The 22,419-nt window shown below is 52.7% G+C and overlaps 1 protein-coding gene across 1 annotated transcript in view; it reads right to left on the bottom strand.

Moving 5' to 3' along the window:
* The window catches only part of RIMS3 (regulating synaptic membrane exocytosis 3), a 29,689-nt gene that overhangs the window by 5,616 nt on the left and 1,654 nt on the right, over positions 1-22,419 (bottom strand). Inside the window, exons 2-3 of the mRNA XM_044424827.1 lie at positions 4,754-4,895; positions 4,027-4,139 (exon numbers count right to left, since the gene is read on the bottom strand). Coding sequence (XP_044280762.1) covers positions 4,027-4,139; positions 4,754-4,895 — 255 coding nt within the window. The remainder of the gene's footprint in view (positions 1-4,026; positions 4,140-4,753; positions 4,896-22,419) is intronic.

The raw sequence follows: 22,419 nt of genomic DNA, 5'->3' as shown, positions 1-22,419 counted from the left end.
GTTGTCACTTTTTTGCTTAGAAAAATGAAAATTCTAGAACTTAAGGGATGCATCACCCTATGGAATTGATTGGAAAAAAATTCAGAATGGAGCAACAGGTGGGCTTCCATCATGCAGCAGATAATTAACCCTAAGTAGCTTGTTAGACAGATTTAGGAATTAGACAGGCTTATTGGTGACTACTGTGCTCCACAGGAAAAATCGGAAGATCCTTGCTTGGAGACTGTATGAGAATTGAGATATGGCAGGGAAGGACTAAGAATGTGAGGTGGAAATTCCTTTTTCTGAATTTGCCGGGAACCTGCCTGGGGCTTAAAGGCAAGGGTTGGATGGTTGCTGGTGAGAAGGAGCCACAGGGGCTTCCTTCCCCTGCCCCAGCATGCCAGTTGCACGTCTCACAATCTTCCCAGCTACCCACACAGCACAAGGCTTCCTGTGTCAACAGAACCCGGTGGGATGCACCGACAGGGCAGCTTTGACCCCACCCAGAAACCAGGCGTGTGTAGAGTCCGGGTGGACTTGTGGCCCTCTGTTGCCAGGCACTCGCTGGGTCTGGGTGGCACAGGAGCCAGCATGTCAAGGGGGCAACAAGGGAAGTTCTGTGACCTGCGCCCACAAGTGCCGTTGGCCCACGAGCATCCGAACTCAGCCACTGCCTCACACCTGAACTGAATTTCGGGACCGTGCTACTGCTGTGCCTGATAGGGCTGCATGGATGTGCAGAGCATCACTGATGCTCCCACCGAACATTTGCTTCATTTCATTTATTACATTTCCGTACCATCCCTAAGTCAAAGGTCCTTTCCATGCCCTGCTGGGGAAGCATCCAGCTGCTGAGAAAACAATCAGGCGGTCGCCGGGTTGCCCTGACCCAGCCTGGCAGTTCAGGCATTTCCGACACAAAGGGAAGCAGCATGCTTTGGAGGGTTTCACCAGCATGATTAGGGTCTGGGCTGTTGGAGCAACCCTGAGAGTCTCAGTGGGGGCGGGGGGGGGCTTTTTTGTGGAATAACCTTCTTGCTGCCGTCCACAAGGCACCAAATTTGCCATCGTTTCAGGCAGCCCTCCTTGCAGAGGCCCTTAAAGACCTCCCTAGTCATTCAACAGCCTGACACAATTATCCAGGTACCTTTCTTTTACTCTTGGACACATCTTGTTATTCTCTCTCTCTCTCTCTCTCTCTCTCTCTCTCTCTCTCTCTCTCTCTCTCTGCTATTTTAAGATAACGTTTGTGAGAGAGGGAGAATTACTGTTACTAAGCACAAGAATGATGGATTGCTAAAGACCAGAGCAAAAGACCCTTGTAAGGTCAAAGACCAGAGTAAGGAGTTGTATAAAGAGATGTGTAAATAAGAAGTAGAAGAAAATAGGCAGGTTTAAATCAGTTACTGATGTAAACAAATAATGGTGGGCTAATAGTATGTGGTATGGCTGAGTCTGAACACAAGAGAAGTGGCAGAAGAGTGCTGAGAGTCGGGACCCCGAGGGTGGGAATGGGCTTCCCCGGGAGGTCGTTGAGGCCCCATCGGTGTGGGTGTCCAAGGACAGGCTGGACATGCACATGGTGGGCATGTCGTGAGCGGAGCTGGCTGGTGCTAGAGGTCAGACTAGATGGCCCGGGAGGCCCCTTCTGACTTGCTCTGTTTCTCTGTTTCTTACATCAAAGTTCTGAAGAACACAAATTCTGAAGTGGGGTCGAGGGCATTGGTTAAACCATTACTTTTGCAGAAGACGGTAGGTAATTGTCTTTTACAGCTGGCCATCCTATGTAAGGGAGAAGGAGATAATGAGCTTGGAAGAAGGGCTGTTCTTCTATCTCATCCTCCCACAAGTTTTGGGAGATAAGTGGCCATCAAGCGAGACAGCTACAAGGCCAAGACGACCTATTGACTTATAGTAAGTAGTGCGCACGCTTAATAGGCTTATGAATAGTAACTGACACACCTCTCATAGGTAATGGGCTCATTAGCATGAACATGGGATGTATGAGCGGGAGGGGGAACATACTGAGGGGTAGCATGATGTAGGCGGACGGAGAAGATTGTGACCTCTTAGTAACCCAGCCAGTGGGAGAAAAGAGGCAGGGTCTGCGAGCCAGGAAAAGGGAATACAAGGCAAAGCCTTTTGTGGAAACAGCGCGCTGCCTGTGTGGTGGGCGCCCGCTCTTGCAAGAGCGTATTAAACTATTACTGCTTGGTACTTTGCCTCCCGTATCGTCACTGCTTGGAATTTCATTCCTAACACGTTTGATTCTTGCTCATGTTTTTCCTACTGTATTTTATTGTATTTATACTCTATTGTAAATCACCCAAAGAGTGTTGGCTGTGGGCGGTATAGAAATGCAATGCAGTCATGAGAAGAACACGCGCCACTCCACAAGTCTGCTGCATCCGCCACAGTGCTCGAGCAAGTTGTAGAGAAATGATTAGCAAGCAAGCACAGGTCAAGGAGAAACCTATGCTGACCCCATGCCGGAATGATAATTGCATAAAGCAAATTAACCTTCCTCGCCGCTGGCTTATTTTTGCGGGCTGTGCTACCCAGCTTCCTAGAATGCCCCTGCTCATTGTGGACAGGCGGGAGGGCCAGCCCATTTCCAGACACCAGCCCAGAGAACAACTCTGGGGCCCTCCTACAGGCCTCCTTCCCCGGCCGCAGCCTCGTGGGGAGAGCAGAGGCGCAGCCCGGCGCCCGGCCGCCCGCGGGAACGGGGCCCGCAGAGCCGCCTCTGCCTGCACTTCCCGCTTTCACCAGCAGGGCGCACGCGAGAGCCAGCGCTCGCTGTTGTCAGGCGCACGAAAGCGGGAAGGGGCCGCCTGCCGAGGGCGGGGATCGTGCGTAGCACTAGCGCAGTTGCCGGCAGAGGGTGTGAGCTTTCAGGCACAGGCAGAAAGGCAAAACGACGACATGTGAACAACATCGCTCCTGTACCAAGGGTGCCCTCATGTTCCTGAGGAGACTCTGCTACTGGGAACAGGCCTGGAAACCTCAAGAAGTTTCCCCTTTTTAAAAAGAGCCCTGAGTGGCTTTCATCATTCTCCTCCGGCTGCTCTCGGTCTTATCCCCACAGCAGCAGCCCGGTGAGGTAGGTTGGGCTGACAGTCTGTGACTCACCCAAAGGCACCCTGTGAGCTCCATGGCAGAGTGGGCACTGGAGCCCAGGACACCTGAGCCCCAGCCCCACGCTCCTAGCCACTGCCCCACACTGGTTCTTTAACAAGTGGCTGTAAGTGACCCTTCCTACCAAATAACGATACAAAGGTTTGAGGCACTTCAGTGGTGCGTGCTTTGGTGGATCACCCTTGACTTCGGCAGGTGCACGGGATGCTTTTCTCCATTAAGAAGGACCTGACAGTACTGAACAATAACGGTCCTTGGTGTCTGGAAGCACTGCAGTAGAGGTGACTCTAAGCATGCACAGACTGCCTTTCCCCCCTTGCTAAGCGACCACATTCACCACTGGCATAAAATAGGTTAAAGGGGTGCTAAAAGGGAAGGCCTCCAGGCAGGCTGGATGCTTCCAGAATCCACCCTTTTCAAAGTCAGCAACTGGGCAGGAACTTCCTATCAGACATGACGTGGTGGGGAGCGATGCGTGGCTGGAGTCAAACACCTGCAAACCTCCGTTCTGATGCAGGATAATAAAGCACCCCACCAAAGCGTGTTTTCTGAGGGGTGGGTTGTACCCCATAGCAATAATGTGATTGACACCCAGCAGTCACTCAACCCATCTGCAAAGCACTTATAAAGGGGTTTGTGCTGTGGGCACAGAGAAGCCTGTTAATAACCACTAGCAGCTTAGGGAGGACATTGCCTCCTGGGCCTTGTAGCCGCTCGTGTGCTTCAGCCTGCGGCTTGCACAGGTGAGCACCTGTGCCTTCTCGGCCTCGCCTGCCGCAGCCTGAGCTGTCGCTCCTCAGCTCAGCCGCTTCATGGACCCCCAGCGTCACCGAATGGCAACCGCACAAGACCGAGCGGTGGCTCTGTGAGGGGGGGGGGTGCCCAGAATCTCCAAGGTCCACTCACCCATCGGAGGCGTGGCCAGCGTCTGCCGCCCCACAATTTGTGCCGGCCCCAGTCCATCCAAGAAGTCGCTGAACTGGCTTTCAGCTCCCAGTCTAGTTGTGGGGAAAATGAACCTGAAGGAAAAGGTGAGGAGAGGAGAGGAGAGGAGAGGCAGGGCATGAGGAGAGGCCAAGCAGCTAAACATTCGGTGGGTCAGCGCCGGATGCTTCCACGGAGCGGGAGGAGGAGCGATTCTGCTCCCGACCTCAGTGCTTGCCCAGAGGGGCAGCTCTCTGAATTCTCTGCAGCAAGAACAGAGGCGTTGTGGCCTATACACCAGGCAACAAATCCCCCCTCCACCTTCAGGCCCAGCCCGAAAGGGTGAAGTGGCACCCCCGGTATTACACCCCCAGATGCAGTGAGCAACGAATTGCGGCCCTGCACCACATAAGCCTCTCCCTCTCCCATGTTATTCTACCAACCAGGTGATCATTTGCAGAGGCTGGTGCAAGAGGCATTTCTGCAGCTGATAACAGAGAGAGGGGAGTGGAAGAGCGGCCAGCACAGACGGTTCCTTGCTGTTGGAGGCTCCCAGACAGGTCTCCTGTTTGTCTGTCATGTCAAAACACCACCAGCAGCCAGGAAGCTGCTTCAAAATGCCAGCCCTGCAAGGAGCCCTCGCCTCTCTCCCCCGTGGTTCTGTCGGGAGCATTTGCTCCAGGCCTTACATGCCATCAGTGGGGCTTACGTGCCGTCGGAGCTGTTACTGTTGGTGCTTCCGTCTGTAGACTCTCGGCTGCCTTGCCGGGTGACCCTATTCCTCATCTCCACAGCGATGCCGGTCTCTGTACTGCGGCGGATGTTGCTGCGGAGTTTCTTTGGGCCGCCATCTGGAAGGACAGAAGCAGGTCAGGGTGCAAGAGGAATGCCAAAGCGCACACAGTTTGATTCTTATCGGTCCCCAGATGCCAAGCCAAGACACCCCATTTCCAAAAGACCACAGAGGCGGGACCAGCCCAAAGTATGCTGTTACTATGAATATTCTGCCTAATGACAGGGCCGGCTCCACCTAAACATCTAACAAATTAATGAGAATTGCTGACTTGAGCACTGATTCCCCACACTGTTATGTATGGAAGAGTTGATATTACACTTCTCCACTTGAAAATTCATGATGGTCAGGGATATCCCCATATATTTAGGCTACAGTTCTGTACATGTTTACCCCACAATGGTGCAGCTGAGCAAATTTTAACCCGGGTCTAGAGTGTCGGTACCTGGCGTTGGGCGATCAAGACAGATTAGGGATTCTGCTGGTGTACCGTGCACCCTTCTGCCCATCAGACTCCCTGCCTGAGCCGATGGAGATCGTCTCAGACCTGGTCTTGAGGACCCCCAGGATGTCGGTTCTGGGGGACTTCAATCTCCATGCCAAGAATGTTCTGACCGGGGCGGCTCAGGACTTCATGGCTTCCATGGGGCTGTCACAACATGTCCAGCACAGCCCATGAAAGAGGTCACACTCTGGCGAAGGGGCAGGAAGATGGTGATCTGGAAGTGAGACACTTGTGTTTAACTCCTTTGTCATGGTCAGATCACTTCCTTGTGAGGTTTGAGCTTGGGGTCAACCTTCCCCTCCGTAAGGTGTGAACCCTATTAAGAGGGTCCACCCCCGGAGCCATATGGACCCTGATGGATTCCTGAGGGCTCTGGGGGGTTTTCCAGTTGAAAAAACTGGTCCTCCTGTCAATGCTCTGGTTGATTTGTGGAGTGGGGAAATGACCAGGGCAATCAACACGATCGCTCCTAAGCATCCTCTCCCACCAGGCAGAGCCCGCTCATCACCATGGTATACACCTGAGTTACAGGCGATGAAGCAGGCTGGGAGACGATTAGAGTGCAGGTGGAGGAAATCACGGGATGAATCTGACTGAACACGCTTAAGTGCTCATTATCGAGCCTATGCTGTGGCGATGAGGGTGGCGAAGAGGCAATTCTTCTCTGCTTCCATTGCTTCCTCACAGTGCCATCCAGCAGAGCTTTGTCGAGTGGTGCATGGCGTGATGAACTCTGGCCCTAAAAAGGATCCAGTGGCACCATCGAGAGCCTGCGGTGACGATTTTGCCCAGCATTTTAAGGAGGAAATTGCTCAGATTTGTCACAAGCTGGATTCCTCAGTTGATAGGATTCCATTACAGGAAGCATCCAGAGTTCCACTGGGTCCATCATTGTTGGATGAATTCCAGTTGCTGCGGCCTGATGATGTGGACAAGGTGCTTGGACTGGCACACCCCACCACCTGCTTGCTCGCCCCTTGCCCTTCATGGCACCAGGTCAAGACCTTTTTATTTTCCCGTAATTTCAATGTTTAAATAATTTAACTATGTTTTATGCTCCGTCATGGATTATTATGGATGATTTGGGTTTATATGCATTTTTGGATGTTGATTTGTAAGCTGTCCAGAGATGCACAATGTAATTGGATGGGATAAAAATACCCAAATAAGTTAGTGTGTACCCCCTCAGGGAAACTGGGCATAGCTTCAGAAGTAAAGCACGCCAATAACATTTCCGTTCTCCCCCGCTTTACCCCACCATCCCGTGCGATGCAGCTTGCTTTCTGTTGCCAACTCTGGTTGTCTTTTTTTTAAAGAATCCCTCTGGGCACATGCAGTTCCTCATGCCACCAGGAGAGAGTCTGTTTCTGCTCCCCGCATCGCCTGTGCTTCTCGGGGAGGGGGGTCATTTGGGGCATGCTGGGCTGCGGGGCTCTGCACTTTGGCCTCAAACTCTGCTTGACAAAACGGCTCCGAGAAACCGGCGACAAGCAGCCAACCTCGGCATTGACAGAGGAGCATTTGGAGGGGCAAATCTTCTCCCAGAGCTTCCTTCCCCTCGAAGTGCATCAGTAATCCCAGCAGAGTTATTTGCTGCCTGAACCCCAGCAAGCCACGTTCCGCTCCGTGCTCTGTGTTTACCTGCCTGTTGCTGCTGACCTTTCCTCGAGTGGACAGTTTCCCTGCCGCGTGGGCGCCCAGGCTCTGCGAGGGCCGGAATGAAAGCCGGGCTCGATGAGAGCGAAGCAGCTCTGCATGGCACCCTCCCGATGGCAGGTTTCTGATCCTGCTTTCTTGCCAGCCTGCACAAATCCTGACCCTTTAATCAATTATTCAGAGGGATTCATGCGGCCGGTTTAGAAAGTGTGTTCCAAAGCCCTTTAATGTGCTTGGCTGCTCCCTCGGTGAGGAAGCCGTTCCAGGGCTGTCGCGAGCAAGCGCATCACCAGCACGGCATCGCTTGGTCCTGGTGCCCGCGCAGGACGTGGCCCTGCATCTCGGGATGCTTGGAGTGGCTGTGGGGGGGGGGGGGCGCGGTGTACAGCCCCCGAACGGCTGAGACTTCAGGCCCAGCTTCTGCATGTGTAGCAACAGAGGTGGTAGGTCGGGGTCAGAACCAACTTAACTCAGCAGCAGCCACGGTGTTGTTGAACCTCGGAATGGCAAGGAGGAGAGATTTTAATAACTGTTTCATTAACAACCCAGCTTTGTGGCAAGTGAATCTGGAAACCCTTGAATTGCTTATGGGATGAGCAATGCAGAGATATGTCCCTGCTGCTACAAATGAGGAAGTTCGGCTTGAAAGCTCAGTGGTTGGGGACATGTACCCCGTACATGCCCAGACATCCTCTGATCTTACTATGTAAACCAGGAACTGCTGCCATGATGTACAAACAGGCTCCGTAGTCGAAATATGCAGCATGCAGCTGCCCCGCGCTCTCTTACTCGCAGGCCTGATATAAATTGGGACCACGGCACAAGTGCCTTCCCGCCAGCCACACCTTCTCCAGCATCAGCTTTCTTCCCCCAGGTCCAGCCTGAAACGAGCCTCCTTGGGCAGCCGACAGAGTCGCCCGGCTCGGTTGTCCTGGCACAGTCGCACCCGCATCAGCTGGGTCGGACTGAGCTGTCTGCGGCGGCTGCGCGTGTCTCTGGAGCAAGCGGCTGGGTTAATGGCATGTTGCTGCCCGGCCGCTTCTCGCTGCTGAGCTTTGGGGAAAGGGGGGGCTGCAAGGCCGTGACCCCTCCAGGGGTGCAGTCGCTCCCCTCCGTGCTCCGTTCAGCCACGCAAACCTAGGTTGCAATCCATGGTGGCTCGGCACCTACGGCTTGGCTGGTCCGAGGGCAACAGGCCACGCCAAGAGACCGCAGGGGCTCTTGCATCCACAGGGGGTTCTCGGATCATCTGAGCCCAGGACGTCAGCCCTAATGCGGCTATGGGGGTTGGCTAGATCGGGGGGGTGGGGGGGAACGGGACCAGGCTCTTTTGCTGCTCCTGCCAAGTTTGCCTGGGCATCCCATAATACCAGCTGCCTCACTGAGGGGATGTCCAGTGGAGAGATCTTCAGCCTTCACGCTGCAGCCTGCCCAGCACAAAACCTGCCATCTTTTCGGCACCAGGTCACCACAGCCCTTTATGCTGAGGCCTTTAAAAATCTGCTTAGCTACTCAGGGGCATGAAGGGATTACTCACCCCAGCTGCCCTTTCTTTTACAGGCTCAGTTTTGCTGTTTCTTTGAGCTGCTTTCAATTCATTTTAATGCTGCTCTGCTTTCATCGTACTTGTATTACGTTTCTATTTTGTCTGTATGCATTGTTGTAAAGTACCTAGGTGTTGTGGTATGGAATTTTTTTTTTTTGTGTGTGTTAGTTTATATCCTGCTTTTTTTCTTACAAAGAACTCATAGTGCCTTACATCATTCTCTTCCTCCTCCTCTCCATCTTATCCTGACAACAACAACCCTGTGAGGTAGGTTGGGCTGGGAGTCTGTGCCAGGACCGAGAGTCTGTGCCCAAAGTCACCCAGTTGGCTTCTTGGCTGAGCGGGGAGTAGACTGGCTGAGTCCCAGACCCACACTCTTAGCCATTGTACCACACTGGCTCTTGGACAAAAAAATAAAGGTTATACACCAATGGAATCTGGTCGTCTTTCTACCCTCTGCACCAAGGCCATGGGCCAGCTTTGGTTCACTGCCGCATTTCCCCAAAGAAACCAAAAACAAAAAACCTCCCATTTTGTCAGCCTCTGGCTTCCAAAGGAGGGTGGGATCCCCAAGCTGGAGTGAGCACATTGCACACTATGCTACTTTGGGGGCTCCCTTCTGAGCTGAGCCCAGAACGCTCACCCACCCACCCCCTTCCTTGGACAGGGTGGCTTTGCTCCTTTTTGCCCCTGCGTCCTCCTGATCGACTCCCAACACTCGTGCCGTGCTCGGGGCCTCGACCGCAAGCTGCTGAGGTTAGCTACAGATCATGTGAAGAGGCCTCACGCAGACTGGCCTGCTGCCTGGCCTCTGGAGAATCCCAAATAAAGGAGCTATTTTTAAACCCTTCCAGCTCCAAAGGCAGCTGCTGAGAGCATCCCTGAAGTACCTCGGAGCTGCCGAGGAGAGGGAAAGCTGTGCCACCCTCTGGGTTTGTGGCAACCGGGCTCAGTTCAGCTGTGGGCAGTGGGGTTGCCCAAACGGGTCTGGAAACGGCCAGCTGCCTCCTGGATCTATGTGCTGAATGAGGACTGGGTCCTGCCCTGAGGAGCAGCCCAGAGTTGCAGCTCTCACTCCTGAACTGTACCTGCACAGCACTCCTCTAGGAAAGGTGCAGGATCAGGCCAGGCTGCTTTTTCCCTCATCCTTGCATGGTCAGTGCGGTGGGCTGCAGGGCCATTTCTCCCCACCCGCCACACTTCTGCCACCTAGCAGGTCAAAACCTCCCTTCAGTGGCAAGATGCTTGAAATGTGCTAAAGCGCTCCCAAGGTCCTGCCAGCAAGTGGTTTGTGGCCGTTGCTGCATGCTGTGGCAACCATTTGCAGGGAAAACTGAGCAGGTCCTTTGCCACCAGAGTCCCTGGGGGAAGCGGCGGGCTGCTTGGAGTCCCTGAGACACATCTTGCCCGCCTTTGCCCTGGACAGTTGGCGAAGCTTGAGACCAAAGAAACTTGGTAGAAAGCACATTTCCGCTCATGGCCCTTCTGCCTTTCTCTTCCTCCGGCTGAAGTAGCCAGCAGGGCTTCATGTTTGCCCCCTGGGAGGATGGATGGGGAAGAGCTGCGTGGACGATGGGGGAAAGCAGGCAGGAGCAGTCGCAGCTTGGCGGACTCCCTTGTTGATCCATAATTTTGAGAGTAAATGCAGCTTTCCAATTTCCAGCCCAGTGATCCTAGTCTAGCCACATGTCTTCCAGCAGCCTGGGGAATGTGGGTGTTGCAGCCCAACACAGCTGGTTAGGGAAAGCTATCCAAACCCTGTGTCACCGAGGGCGTAATGGTCTGACACCCAGGCGTGCCGCCACCAGAGGACAAGGGTGAAGGACAGCAGCAGCATCCGCCCTTCTGTGCCCACGGCACCCCGATTCACCACTCTGCCCGGAAGAATGGCACCCAGGAAGGGACAAGGCGCTCTGCTTCACTGTTCACAGTAGGCACGGACTGACAGAAGAGAGGTGCCTGCCCCTTTTAGAATGGCGTGAAAGAGGGGCTCTCAGCCTGTCTCCTACACACACGAACTAAGCAAAGGCAAGGGTGGTACACACCCAACTTGGGTTCCCACTGGTCTGCCCCCAGCGCAAACTGGGAGGGATGCTCTACCCCCCCCCGCCGGCATACTGGAGTGCAGACGCGGAGGCTTTGTTCTGGCTGAGGACTGCGGGGCCTCTGCCTCTGATGTGGAGGTAGCCTGGCAGCCTCGGGACCATTGGCCCAGAGAGCCTGTTCCTCCATGAGCTCGCCCATTTACAGCTGCCAAACTGGGGGCCACCATGGCAGATCCTGGAAGTGAATTCCGTCCTTTAATTCGGCACAATGTGAAGAAGTCCTTCCTTTGATGAGTTCTGAATTGCCCACCATCCGGCTTTGTGGGGTGCCCCCTTGGGTATTATGGGAGGAGAAGAAGGGGGTCTCCCTGTGCATAATCAGGTTTCCTCCGACCACTTCTCAGTTTATTTGCCATCCCCAGCCTTCCCTGGCACTGGAGCTGCTGCTGCCCCTTGATCCACTTAGGCATCGGTTTTACTTTTTCCTGCTCTGCAATATCCTTTTGAGGGGCAGAGAGCAGAGCAGGACTCAGCATTCTAAGCACAGTTGCACATGGATTTGTCTAAGGAGACTCTAACCGTTGAGCTCCACTGCCTCTCGGTGTTCTTTGAAGCACCTTTTTGCATTCCTTAATGTCGGCTTGCATCTCCTTTCCTCAAGCTTATGCTGACTTTTGTTCTCCTCATTTGGGCAAGGGGGACTTTTTGCTTCTAATAGCTTCCTTGACAGTGTCTGCTGACCAAACTGTTGATTTTCTGCACTTTGTGCTTCCTTTCCAAACCTTCAGTACTTGTTCCAGCTGAGCTTCTATTATTGCATTTTTGAGTAAGCGCCAAACAGTTTGCAAAGTGCTCTCTCTCTTGATTCCCACTTTCAACTTCTTTTTACCAGTTCCCTCATGTTAGAGAAGTTTCTTCTTTGGAAGTCAAATGAATTTCCTTGATGACTTTTCACTTTAACATACAATAATCCCCCATACCTGCTGTTTTATCTGCCACAGTTTCTCTTAACCACAGTTGAGAACGAGTACAGTACAATAAATATTCGAGAGAGAGGCAGAGAGACCACATCCACATAACTTTGATTAGTACATTTGTTCTATTGTATAATTAGTTATTGTTTTTAATGTCTTATTGTGCTTAATTTATATATTAAACAGTAGGTATGTGCAGCATATAATGTTCCCCTGCTATCTCTGATTTTAGGCTCCTGCTGGGGGGCTTGGAACCTTTCTCCCATGGATAATGGCGTCCTACTGTATATTCAGTCCAACTATTTTTCTGATTGTTTTGCTTCATTTTTTAAAAACTAATGCCCAGACAACCTTGCAGAAATTGGTAGGTTGTTTCTCATGTGCTCCCCACCCCGCACTGGCTAAACATGCATAGAATGGCAGCTTTCGTGTATGGAGGCTTGGCATTTGTTAAAGGTACAGGGACAGCTTAAACATGTGGCAGGCTTACAGAATAAGGCAGGTAAACCAGCGTCGGTTAAGGGCATGGACAAGGCAAAATAAAAGACATAGCATGTCCAGCACTGAGCAGAGACACCCAGCACACTAAAGCCTGCAATTGCTTCCCTGGCCAGCCCTTCCCTGGCCAGCCTTAGGACGGCGGTGGGGCGGGGTAGGGGTTTCAACCAGCAAGCTGCCATGACAACCCTCCCCATACTTGCCAACCCCCTTCCCCAATTCCTCTCTCTCTTCCTCCCTTCTTACAGAACTGAGAGGGCTCTTGAGCTCCATCTTCCAGGCATGAATCCTAATTTTGGCACCATCCTTCTGCTGGTTGGTTCCATGGGGGACTCTGGCAGAAGTTGTGTGCAGCCAGGACCTTACAAGATGCCAGAGAGGAAAGGGTCTGGCGGGGAGGGCAAAGAGGATGAAGCTGTGGCGCATGGATTTGCAGGGCCTGGTGTAAGATGAAGAGGGGCTGCATCTCTGGTCCTTGAGGAGCATCTGATAAATAGCTGAACTGGCCACAGGTATCAAACGATGCCATGATGAGAACCTGCGTTCTGCTGATGCATCAGTAACAGTGAAGAGAACTTCTCATACATACATACAGTCTTAGAGTTAGCTGGAAGGATCCAGAAGGCCTTCAGGTCCAACCCGCTGCCCAGTGCTGGACTCCAAGTTCAAGCATCCCCAACACGTGGCTGTCCAGCTGCCTCTTGAGCACTTCGGTGTGCTCAGAGATTGTTCTATTCCAGGCCTCCCTGTTCATGCAAAGTCTGGGTGTCTTTAGCTTAAGAAGGAAGGGGAGCATGGGGGTATAAGTGGAAGGGGAGCATGGGGGTATAAGTGGAAGGGGAACATGGTTTGGAGAAAGTGCATTTCTCAGAATGATGTGAGAACGAAGTAGGGTCATCCCAGCAATCTGAACGGTGGGTGATTCTGGACAGACGAAAGCAAGTCCCGCACACCTATTCTGTAGCCCTCTTGCTCTTACTGCAACATGCAGGAGTCACGGAGGTGGCAAGAGAAGGACTGCAGCACCAGCCCCAAAGCAATATCTGCACTCGGAGTCAGAGTACCCCAAGAATACCCTTCCCTGGTGTGAGCCTGCCTGAGAACATTGCTCCAGGTCAGAAGCACATTGCCAGGTCCTTTTTGAAGTAGACTGATCTGCACTAGCAACAGGGCCTTTTTGGCTGTGGCCCCTGAAATCTGGAACAGAAGCAGGAGGGAAGTATGCCTGGTCCCACCACTGTTCATCTGGATGGTGCAGTGCTGGACCAGAACTGGGGAGACTCGAATTCAAATTCACAGGTAGGCTCACACCATTCACCATCATCATAGTTCTTTTGCTATTAAAATAATCAACCTTTTCTTTTATCAGAATAAAGCCGCCTTAATTATGTTTATAGAAGGGCAGAATAAGAATGCTGGAAATAAATAAATAAGCCAAATATCCAGCTTGAACAACAACAACAGGAACAACAACAACGCACTTTCACGTCCACCCACTGACACGTAAAATTGGCCTCCCTCCCGGCCCCGAGGTGCTAGCGGCGCAGCCACTCCGCGCCGGGCACGGACGCCCGAGGAGGAAGCCGCATCCCACCCAACGGAGCAGCACGTTGCCCACGAGCATCTGCAAATCCCTTCGCTGGAGATGCAGGTCCTGGTCTGTTCACGTATTCATTTAAAGCATTTCGTCCACCTCCTGCACCAAAGAAAGGCGGGATTCCCGGAGTGGCTTGCAGTCCCTGCCTGAAAGTTTGCCATCAGAAAAGGCGCGATAGCGAAGGGAGGGGGAGATGGGGCGGGGTGCGGAGAAACTGAAGGAGGGCAGGTGGATCAGCCCGGCCCCACTGCCCCTTCCCAGAGGGGGGCGGGAGTCCAGCTGGAGCCACGGCTCTCCCCTCTGCTCCCGCGCAGGCCCCTCCGCTGCGCTTCGGGCTTTCCTTCGGCCAAGAGGCTTCTGCGGGGGACTGCTAGGCACCACGGCAGCGGTGCAGTCGAGGCTCTGAAACGTCGGGAGGAGCCCGCCGGACTTGGCCGCCGCAGTGCACGCGGCGCGCAGCAAGCGGCCGTACGGAGGCAAGGACCGAACAAGCGGGCTGCTCGCTCGGTTTCCTCTGAAGCGTGAGCTCAGGGAGGGAGGGAGGCGAGACAGCCTGTGGCTTGATCCAACATGACAGTCCCTCTGGCCTGTGATCTGTGATTCATCTCCGCAGAGCACGGCTCAAATGCCAGCTGCCCACACACACACACACACACGTGCGCGTGCGCGCACACGCACACGCCCATCCTGCACCAACCGCCAGAATGCCAGGGGAGAAGCGCGTGAGCCCGTCGGATGGTGCAGGACCGTGGACAGGAACATGGACGCAGGAAGTCTCCCCGGAGCGAGAAACCAGCCCCACGCAAGCGCACCATCTGATTCAGAGGAATAGACAGGAGCGGGGGGGGGGGGATACTCCATACCTCAACAAACGCCCCAGAGAATTGGGGAGGAGGCTCCAGATATTTCATTGCATCCCACCAAAGTGATGGAACCCCCCTCCCAGTAAGCGGCTCTCAGATTCCAAGAAAACCAAGGCAGAATTCAGCTGAAGCTTCTCATTCAAGTAGCAGGGGTCACATGTGGGTTCCTTGCCCCTGCCCCACCAGCAAGGGGTGCTAGCTCAGTGACAGGGCCCCTGTTTGGCACATAAGGGGCCCAGCTTCCACCCCTGGCCTCTCCAGGAAGGGCCAGACAGAGTCCTGGAGAGCCACTGCCAACCAGTGCCAAGAATATTGGGCTACATAGGCTGTTGTATCATCCAAACCCAGCACGGTGGCTTTGGGTCAGCTCTTCGCCCTCAGCCCAATTACTGCACAGGCTTGTTTCATGCGGATAACATGGAGCTGTGTGAGTCTCTGGGGGTTTCTTACAAAAAGAAAAAAGATGGGATGTAAATGCCATGCAACAACAACAACAACAACAACAACAACCGTGCCGTGTGAACTCAGGCAGAGCAAAGCAGAGTGAGCGAGCTGAGCGTTTCTGGCTGAAAGTGAGACACCTGTAAGCCTTCCCTGGAAATCCGATGAACAGATTTTCTGCCTGCTGGAGGAGTATCTGTTTGTATCCAATATGTGTAGCTTCCATATATGCACATTATGCATACACTATGACATTTATGCCGTTGTTCTTCAGTGCTCTTTACCATTCGCAGGCAGCTGGCCCCTGTGGCGCTCCTTCTGGACGTCTCGCACGAGGGGAAGGAGCCACCAATAATAAAAACATGCCCGAGCAGAAGTCCGAGTACAGCCGGCTTCTCGCAGCGGCTGGGCCGGATCGGAAGCCTGCTGCCGAAGCCCTCTCGTCTCCCCGGCACTCTGCGACGGGCATATTACGGCTTTCTTGCCCGGCTCCAGTTCGTCGTCCAGCGCCTGAAGGAAGAATTGCGGCAGAATCCAGTTCTTGCTGTGCCTGCAAGCCCCGGGCATCCTGAACCCGCTGTGGGCTCCGGGGGCGTTTTCTATGCCGAGGGGGCAGGGCCTGGACCAGGCGAGGCGAGGCGAGGCGAGGCGAGGCGAGGCGACAGGGGAGCAGAGCGAGCCCCTCTGTGCGCTGTCCAGGGTGCTGCGCGCGGCAAGAGGGCCGAGCGCGGTCTGCCGCGCCGACGTGGAGGCCCGAATCCAGAACCTGCCTCGTTTTGGCCACCCGGAAGTTCTTTTCGGAAAAGCCCCGTCCTCCCTCTTGTCTTGCACAGAACCCGGCAAAGGAGGTGAGAGAGCCGGGAAGGGAGGCAGGACAGCTTTCAGTGGCCGCCAGTGAGTGGGAGCGAATGAGCCCCTGCTAAGGGTTTCTCCCCATGGCGTGACGACGGTGACTGCAGGACCGCAAACCTCCGGGCCGAGCGAGGGAGGCATCCAGCGCCCAGCCACAGCCTGTGCAGCCAGCGAAGCTGCCTTAATCCCACCCGAAACATCTTGCTCTGATCGGAAGAGTCTCCGGTCTCCTGAGAGAGTCTTTTGTATCACCTGCTGCCTAACCCTTTAATGGCAACACCAAGTCAGCCGAATGCCTCCTGGTTCGTATGCGTGCTATGACTGCACTAAAGGCCGAGTCTCTCTTGCTGGTTAATGCAGAGGTCACCCCATGATTTGGGGTCTCATTTCCATTAGGCGAGAAAAGCTGTCGGGAGGTCACCGTTCTGTCCCCCTCGCCTCACCTGCTTTTGGGATACAATGATATTCACTGGGCTGTGGTAAGGAGTACTAGAATGAGGCACTGGAAGTCTTTTGAACACTCGAAATGTATTGGATATATAATGATCAGAGACCAGTACTTGTTGTTTAGACCTGCACAGGAAACGAAATGGAGCATCCCCACTCCCAATGCCTGAGGGTGCAAACTGAAGCATCGAATGGACGACAGTGTCCCACTTCATGTGCAGCAGATTGTGAAAACTGGGCATGACCATATCATGCTCTGCGATGTCTGTTTCACGGCGGAGATGTATTGAAAAGCGTGGCTACTTCGGGCTGTCCAATACATGTGTGCACCCCACAAACCGAGGGAGATCAAGGGCCACCTCTTCCCCTCTAAGCCTGCCTGTCAATCACAGGAATGCTCAGAGGCCGTGCTCGGTGTTTTGCCACCAAAGAGCTGTGGTTGGCTGTGCTGAGACAAGCTCTTTCTGGTGGGAGCATCTCCTGATTTTGAAACTCCCAAGCAAAGTTAGAATGGCCTTTCCTTTTTGTTAGGTGGGTGGGATTGCTCTTCTGCCAAGCTTTTGACTTACTTTGACCCTTATCTGTTTTTAGATTTGTTTTATTGGCTGGTTTGGGTTTTAATGGTTTTGTTATTTTGAAAGTTGTAACCACCTTGTGTGTACTGGGAAGCTTTAAGGGTTGAAAGGGAGTAAATAAATGATTTGACAATTAAATAAATGCTTTCTTTCCCATTGTTTGTGTAAAAGAAGCCCTGAAGTGCTCAGGCATGCAACGCTGAGCCTGAGTTTGCTTCTCTGTTCTTCATTCATTCATTCATTCGTTCATTCAAAGTGTTTCCATCCTGTCCCCTACAAATGTCTCAGGATGGCTTTTTGTTTGCTTTTGTTCCATGAGAACAAGGAGCACAGTTCCTATCCAAAATTTCTCCCCAGCTGCTTCTCCGCCCCCACCATGGAATGGGCATTTCTTCATTATATTCTCCACAATTTCTTTTTCTTCTCCTTCTTTTCTTAGCCCTTCTGAGGATAATTACAGTCCTTTGGCTTCATCTCGGATCTGAAAGTCTTCCAAACTCCAAATTCGCTCCTCCTTTTCAAAGCACAGCTGAGCCAAGACATACCAGAAGTATAATAATGCAATGGCTTTGAGAAAGCACCAAGATAATAATGGCCACACACACACTCACACACACAAGCACACAGGGCTTCCCCCCAAACATATCTATTTTGGGCACATAAACATTTCCTGAAGCTGCATGACCTGGCAGGCCCCCTTCCTTCTGAACCTGCATTTCCACTGCCTTTGGCAAGCCTCTCTCAGCCTCAGTCGCCCATCTGCAGGGTGAGCAATAATAATACTGGCCTACCATGCAGGATTGTGCTGAGGGGCATAAGCAAATAGCGTGCCCAAAGTGCTCCGAATGCTTGAAGGCATCATACAAGTGTTCTTGTGCTTGGATTAAAACAGTGCAGGACAAAGATCCAAAGGATGAAAAGCTGGAGATGGGTTTGGCCGTGGTAGCTAAATGGAAGCTGTGCGTTCAGAGGCTGCATAGCACAGCTGGCGATTCTGAGGGTGTACTTCTTCCTGCTGTCCCGTGTCTGCGGAGGCATCTGTGTTGGCACCGCCAGGACAGGGAGGCTGCCCAAGGAGGCCCTTTCATTTTATCCAGAGCGGCCACTTGTGCCTGAAGGCCAGCCCCCAGCGTGGCTCCCGCCGGAGTGGTGGGGCTGCAGGCCCACACACTGGGGGGCACTGGCTCCACGCACAGGCACTGTGTGCGCACTGATTCCCTGCCTGCTCCAGGAGCGTCAGGGACCCTTTTCTGAATCGAAATCCTGCTTTCAAGCATGCCAGCTCAAGCCTGCATTCCCTGCAGGAAAGAGTAAGAGGCTATTCAGTAGCACAGGCAATTGTCCCATCGCTCTGTCATGGGAGTGGACTGGGTGCCTGCGTTCGGGAGCCTGCCAGTCACCGTACAGCGATATCTCCATCGCTTGATTTGCTCCCCGTCCTCGTGTGCTTCTCCAGGATGAGTGCTCATGCTTTCTCCATCAAGTGCTGGAGGTCACAAGAACTGGAGAGGGCAGGGGCGGGTGGGGAGGAAGGGAGAGAACAGAAGGGGATGGGATTTCCCCTCATTAAATGATTATAATTTGATCACTGTTCTGGCGAGAGAAGGGGCAGGAAAAGGCAGGTGGCCGTGCTGGCGGGAGCTGCCCATTCTGTGCTAACCCTTCCTGATTCCCGGGGACAAGGCGACAGCTTAGCAAGCGTGGTGCCAGCAAGCAGCAGCTGACCCCCGATCATCTATGGCAAGAGGACATAAGCTGCCTGCCAGGGACACAGCGGAGGGTGAAATGCCTCAAGGAGAAAGGGGGAAAGGCTGCGCGGGTGAGAAGGGGAGGGGACCAGCTGTGCAGCAGCGGAGACATGGTGCAGGGCAGGGGAAGGCAGGTCCTGGACTTCTCTCTCCCCCCGCTCTCTCTCTCTGTGCGTGTGTGTTCAAAGGAGCCTGACTCCTAAGGACACCACTCCCCTTTGTAAAAAGGGATGAGGAGGGCATTCCAAAAAATCCCGAAAGGCAGAAAGATTGGTAAAAAGGCAGCCAGTGAAGCCCGTGTGGGCACAGATCAGCTGCAGCAGCAATCCTCTGGGCTTGGCCAGCAGGGTGCTGGGCTGGGATCTCCCAGGGGCTCAGGGCTCCCTCACGCAAAGACCGTTGCAGATCCCATCATGGGCGCAGGAGCGCGTACGACTGGCACAGTGGGAAAACTGGAATCCAGCTCCACATTACCTGCAGCAGGAATGACAGACCTTAATGGTCGTATTTCTTCATGACTGGATATTTTCAGAATTGGCAATTGGGGGGGGGGGGTGGCTGCGCCCTCCCTCTCCCAGCTTCTTGTCAGAACTAGCTGGATCTGGGGGCGCCTGGAGGGGTGGCAGGTTATACACTGGGGAACTTCTACATGTAATTGGAGTGCCCTCTGTTGTCATCCTCATTATACCAAAATTAAATATTGCAACTGTGCTATAAGTTTCCAGCTGTTGTAAGATATCTCATTGCAAAGTGGTATTTCATGAGCATTTGTCACAGATGCTCAGAAAACAAACATCATGGCTGGGTCCGGGCCATTTGAGGACCCAGGCTCCGGGGTTCAGAGTGGGTTGGTTGAGCGGAGGGTTTCTACAGCAGACCTGGGTGGATAAGCTGATGTTTGCCGTGGATCAATGAAAATTTTCTACGTTTCCACCTTCCCTGCTCAGCAGGATATGCCAGCGACAGTTGAATGGCCACGCCTCCTATTGCAACATTCACTAGAATCCAGATTGCACCGGCTGTTTTTGCGGCTTTAGCCTCTCCGCCGTTATTAGAAGTACTTACGAAGTCTGATCAGACATATCGACCTACATGCCAGATGTATAAATATGTATTATGAATAAATATGACATGCAGGGTCTTAAGCAGAAATGGGATAAAGACTTAGACTGTGCTATCTGGCCCAGTCAATTGATTCCTGTGTCGGCACCCATCTCAGAAATGTCAGTTGATCTCATTCAGGAAACACTTGGTGTTCTGTGTCTTTTCAACAAGGGCTTTAGCGAAGTTGCCCAGCCGTCGGAGATGTAATACAGCTGGGAACAGGGCCTGGACAACTTTAACCCACGTGTTTTCGCACTGCCCAAGAGTTCTGTCCTTTGGGAAGGAGCCTTTAATACGGTTAAATCTCATGCCCACTGACATCCATCTTCTGGAACTTTGCGCAAAGTCAACATGCATGGCTTTTCTGCACCCTTTCAACAGCAAAAATTCCGATATGATAGCTCTGGACAACTAAATGGCCTCCATGATAACACAATAGATCAAGGGCTTAATTATATTTTCAGTCTGTAAATGAATGGTATTTAGGTGTCGCCTACACGTGGACATTTGGTCCAGTTGTACAGAAGCTTCTGCATAGCCTTTCATAATTGTCCTTTATCTTCCTCCCCTTCTCATGCTTCTGTGCGCTTGTTTTCCTTACAGTTTTCTGAAACTCACACTAAAAATACCAATTAGAACCACAGGTTGTTACTGAAGCAACCCAGCCACATTAACAAACTGTGTTTTGCTAACCACAGACAACCCATGGGCCATAAGCCAAGAACAAACCATGTGCTCTTTTCATGGGTTCTTTACAATTAAACCATTGTTTGTTACCATGGCTAGGTTCAGAACACACAACACACAATGCTCAGTAATAACTACTGAGTGTGTATTATCATCTTGTGTGAACCCAGTCAGGTGGTGCTCTTTTCAAGAGAGATTCAAGATACATATTTTTAAGCAGAGATCTGCATTTAGGGCGCATTCCTACAATGTACACCCGTTCACCCACTGGTATTAGCCGTCACGGATGGAATCAGAAAGCCTGCCAGAAACAGATGCGCTACCAAGGAACAATCACGCGTGGCATGAAATATGGAAACACGTGCGGAGGAACACCTTTCCCCCAATGCTCTTGCAGCCAAAGATTTTGTTAACATAGAAACATAGAAACAGAGCGAGTCAGAAGGGCCTCCCAGGCCATCTAATCTGACTTCCGGCACCAGCCGGCTCTGCTCACGACATGCCCACCATGTGGACATCCAGCCTGTCCTTGAACACCCGCACTGATGGGGCCTCAACGACCTCTCGTGGAAGCTCATTCCACACCCTCGGGGTCCCAACCATCAGGAAATGCTTCCTGGCATCCAAATGGAACCTTGGCTCCCTGAGCTTTGCTCCGTTGGAGCACGTCCTGCCTTCCTCTGCAGGGGAGAACAGGTCTCTACCCACCTCCATGTGACATCCCCTCACATACCTGTATGTCGCCAACAGATCCCCTTGGAGTCTCCTCTTCTCCAGGCTGAAGAGACCCAGTTCCCTCAGCCTCACCTCATACAGCATCCCCTGCAAACTGGCCACCAACCTTGTGGCCCTACGCTGCACTGACTCCAACCTGGCTATATCCTTTCTGTAATGAGGGGCCCAAACCTGAACACAATACTCCAATTGCGGGCGTACCAGAGTTGTGTAAAGTGGTAGTAATACCTCTCTTGATCTAGAAGCCACACTTTTGGCAATGCAACCAAGGGTGGCGTTCGCCCTCTTGACCACCACATCACACTGCTGACTCATGTTTAGCCTGAAGTCAACTGCCCCCTGCTCCCTCCCAACCCCTCTGGCCCCGCCCCCTTCCTCTCCGCTGCTCCTGGCCCCCTGCTCCCCTCCCAGCTCCTCCCTTGCCTTCGCCAGGCCCCTGGCCACTCAGCCTCTCTCCCAGCCTGTGCCTCTGCTGCTCTGCTGCTCTGCCAAGAGGCCAGAGCCAAAAGCCCAAGAGGCCAGAGCCAAACGTACAACCCCTACCCAAGTCGGCTTACATTATCCTTCTCTTCTCCCTTTTATCCTCATAACACCCCTGTGAGGTAGGTTAGGCCAAGAGTCCATGACTGGACCAATGTGTCATGGCTGAGCCAGGATTTTCCAAATGGCAGTCCAACACACTAACCACTAGCCCATACTGGTTCTCTGTTGCCCCCCTTGATGGCTTTGGATGGGCTCCCAATGAGGGAGTCCCCATAAGGCTCTAGTCCACAACAACCTTTTAACTGAAGGGTCAAAGTCTTCTGGCTCAATGGAATTTACTTTTTGAATCCTAATTCAAACTTTATTCCCACTGCTATTTTCAACCCAGATTTAAGGATTCCACATATGCTCCTGAGGCATCAGGGAAACAAATGTTTACTTGTGCAATCTATAGATATCAAACTTTTATAAACTTCACACACAAACATTTGTTTAGGTCTTGGAGCAATCTGCCCAAAGACCGGCAGAGTCAATAGTTACAAAAGGTTGGATCCAAACATAGACTGAGTTGAGCCAACACAATAATCTATTCTCAGTGGTTCGGCATGGGTTGCTGGAATGAGTAATATCGTGTGTCTGAACCCAAATGAGGTAGCAAACCATGGCAAACAACCCAGTCCACAGCTCAACGACAAACTAGACATTTTCTTCAGGAGTTGTGTGTAGTTAACAAGCCATGGTTCAGACATCACAACCACATACAATTCAACAACAATCTACCTTTCACAACAACCCATGTTCAGTCTTTGTGTGCAGCTCACCACGT

The sequence above is a fragment of the Varanus komodoensis genome, unplaced genomic scaffold (genome assembly GCF_004798865.1).
Source record: "Varanus komodoensis strain SLA01 unplaced genomic scaffold, ASM479886v1 scaffold15, whole genome shotgun sequence".
Taxonomy (NCBI): domain Eukaryota; kingdom Metazoa; phylum Chordata; class Lepidosauria; order Squamata; family Varanidae; genus Varanus; species Varanus komodoensis.
The sequence above is the reverse complement of the archived record's forward strand: the minus strand, read 5'-3'. Positions and strand labels throughout refer to the sequence as shown.